At 38.2% G+C, this 3476-nt stretch overlaps 1 protein-coding gene across 1 annotated transcript; it reads right to left on the bottom strand.

Moving 5' to 3' along the window:
* Nucleotides 1–247: 247 nt before the first annotated feature.
* On the bottom strand, nt 248–1186 carry LOC101349429 (olfactory receptor 13D1-like). Its single transcript, XM_004372357.1, has one exon. The coding sequence runs from the start codon at nt 1184–1186 to the stop codon at nt 248–250; it is 939 nt and encodes a 312-aa protein (XP_004372414.1).
* Between the last annotated feature and the right edge of the window lie 2290 nt (nt 1187–3476).

Consider the following 3476-nt stretch of genomic DNA (forward strand, 5'->3'; position numbering starts at 1 on the left):
AATTTACCATAAACAACTTCCGTCATGACCTTTAAGGGACCAAGAGGCAGAGCTGAATATAGTATAAAGTATGATGAATGGATATTATTTTTAAGGTTTATGTAGGCATTGTCTGGTTTAAAAATGAGAGCCCCACAATTGGTTTTACTACACAAAGTTCTCATGATACTGAGTTCCACAACTTCATCTGTGAATACCAAAGGCATGTATTTTGCCCAGCTGAAATTATTGCATGCCTTAATGTCTTTCATATTTTCCATGAGTACAGGCGTCTGCTCATAACTTTCTTCACAGCCTCTTTTACCTCCTTATTCCTCAGACTGTAGATGGTGGGGTTCAACATTGGAGTCACCACTCCATAAGACAGCCCAATTATCTCATCAGATACCTTTGTGTCCTTTGATTTTGGTTTCATGTACATAAAAAGGGCTGAACCATAGAATAAGATTACCACAGCTAGGTGGGCTGAGCAGGTAGAAAAGGCTTTCTTTCTCCCCTCAGTGAAATTAAGTCTCAGGATGGTAGAGAGGATGAAAACATAGGAGATGAAAATTAACAGTAGAGGAATCACTAAAAAAACAATACTTCCCACTGTTAAAATAAGCACATTGATGGAGATATCTGAGTAGATGAGTTTAAGAAGAGCCAGTAACTCACAGGTAAGATGGTCAATGACATTATTCCCACAAAAAGGTAACATCATTGGCAGAACTGTTTGCACTAGGGAGTTCACACAGCCTATGATCCAGGACCATGCAGCCATGTGCACACAGAGTATCCTGTTTATGATGATGGGGTACCTCAGTGGGTTACAGATAGCCATATACCTGTCGTAGGCCTTCACAGCCAGGAGAGCACACTCAGTGCATCCTAAACCAAGGGAGATGACCATCTGAAGAGCACAGCCAGTGAAGGAGATGGATTTTCTCTCAGACCTAAATATGATAAGCATTGGAGGAACAAAAGAGGATGTGTAACAGATGTCCAAAAATGAGAGGTTCCCAAGGAAGAAGTACATGGAGGTGTGGAGGCGAGAATCCAGGATGCTGATGATAATAAGAAGGCTGTTTCCCAGGAGTATTATCAGGTACATGATAAGGCAGAACATGAACAGAGAAAGCTGGAGCTCTGGGTATTGGGAAAGCCCCACCAGAAAGAATTCAGTCACGGCAGAGTAATTCCCCATGTCACCCGCAGAGTTCAGATGAGGACATGACTAAGGGAAGTTTAAATTTATAATGTAGATTTTCAACACATGTTCACTTTCATTATTTTGTTTGATTCTTAGAACAGTACTGAGAATCAGGGAGAGCAGGGACATTACAATCGTGCACTGCATAATGTCTGTTAGGCAACCTCCAACCACACGTACATCCGTGGTCCCCTAAGGCCATAATAGAGTTCAGAAATCCTGATCAGAGAACTGGATGTAGTGAATGCAACAGCTTCCTGCTGGCAACACATGCTTGTCTACAAAGGTATTGCGCTGCCAGACGTATAATGGTATAGTGCATATATACCCTATAATACATTTGTATTGGTAGTCATCATAAATGCCTATGTTACTGGCTTATGTATGTACTGTACTGTACTTTCTATCTGAAAAGTTTACCGTGTAACAGTGTAAGCTTTGACTCACAGGCAGCAGCATCCAATCTCGTGTATTGCGCATCTCTTCAGTGTTGTAGCATTATTTCTCTGTTTGATAGTCTTTAGAAAATATTATCATGAAGTGCATCATGGCTCCCAAATGCAGCAAAACCAGTGCTAGTGATAGCAGCAGCAAGAGGCAAAGGAGAAATATTGATTTGGAAGTGAAACAAAAGGTTATTAGGCAACACGGAGGTGGAAAGTCAGTGAAGGCTATTGCTCACGATTTAAGCATGCAGCACTCAATAATCACAAAGATCCTCAAAAACATAGAAAAAAATTCTTCAATTTGTTAAATTATTGGCTCCACTGAAAGCTACAAGGTTAAAAAAAATGTGAGAGGGACCCATATCAGATATGGAGAAATTGCTAATGGCATGGATTGAGGACCAAACACAAAAGCGCATCCCTCTCAGCACTTTGACGATCACTGCTAAGGTTGTTGGAGATGTTTAAAGAAAAAGCAGGACCAGACTATGACACAATGTCCAAATCACATAATATCCTATTTCACAGAACATATTGTGGACATTAAATGATGCATGACTGCATGCTAATTTTACTGATGATGAAACTTTAGAACTGAGAGATTCAGTACTTCTTAGGACCACACCACAATAGGAGCAAGGCCACCAATACCCCCAAGAAGTGCCATGCCTCTAATAAAATAATAATTAGGAACAAAATAATTTTAGATGTGAATATAGAGCAATAATCATTATTAATGAATGTTCTAAAATTAAAGCTGTTTTCTAATGAAGCTGGTTCCATTTTAAAAATATTACATCATACACAACCAGCACCATATAATTTAGCTTAGGTATGAATTTGTATGAATTACTTAACTTTTCTGAGCCTCAGCTGGCTTGTGGTAAAATATGGGAAAGAATTAACTGTTTGGCAATTTGTTGTGAGAATTAAATTATATAAAATACCTAAGGTGTTTGTCACAATAGTTGGTTAAAACATGGTATCTGTAATTATATTTTATAATTGTATTTTATACAATTATATTTATACAATTTATATTGTAGTTATTAGGCCTCTTGACTGACTCATAAGGAAAAATTCATTTAGTGTGTTTAAGGTGATGGTACTAAGGTTTGGGAACATAATGGACAGACTTTGAATACTTTGTCTTCTCAGATGGGCATCTACCTGCTCTTGCAAGGACCAGTTGAGAGTTAATCTGGAAACATTTGAGACTGGTTCCAGAAACTTCCAGGGGCTGAAGAGCCTGGATCTGCACTATGTACAAGTTTTTTAGAACCTGGAATTCCTCTTCTCTTGGTATTAAAAAAAAAAAAAAAACTTTTGCCATTGAGTCAATTCCGACTCATAGCGACCCTATAGGACAGAGTAGAACTGCCCCATGGGGTTTCCAAGGAGCAGCTGGTGGATTTGAACTGCCGACCATTTAGTTAGCAGCCAAGCTCTTAACCCACCTAAATAACTGTTGTTTTCCTCTAAATCCTGTAAGTCCTCTCTTCTTTCTTTGTCACCAAATTCCTAGATGTATATTTAAATTTTCTCAGGAAAATTAATATCATTTTACTCAGTACTTAATGATAATTTTCTCTCAGTCTTTATATGTGATTCCTTGAAATGCATGCCCAGATCTTTCATAGTATTTTTATTTTATAACAATGAACGTTCTGATAATGAGTACACAAAATATGCTTACAGCAGTGCCTCACAGAGTTCTCAATGAATGTTGATAACTATTAGTGTAGCTGGACTAATAATAAAAAAACCAAAAACCAAACCCATTGCCATCCAGTCAATTCTGACTCATAGTGACCGCATATGACAGAGTAGAACTGCTC

This window comes from Trichechus manatus, unplaced genomic scaffold, assembly GCF_000243295.1.
Source record: "Trichechus manatus latirostris isolate Lorelei unplaced genomic scaffold, TriManLat1.0 scaffold00016, whole genome shotgun sequence".
Classification (NCBI taxonomy): Eukaryota; Metazoa; Chordata; class Mammalia; order Sirenia; family Trichechidae; genus Trichechus; species Trichechus manatus.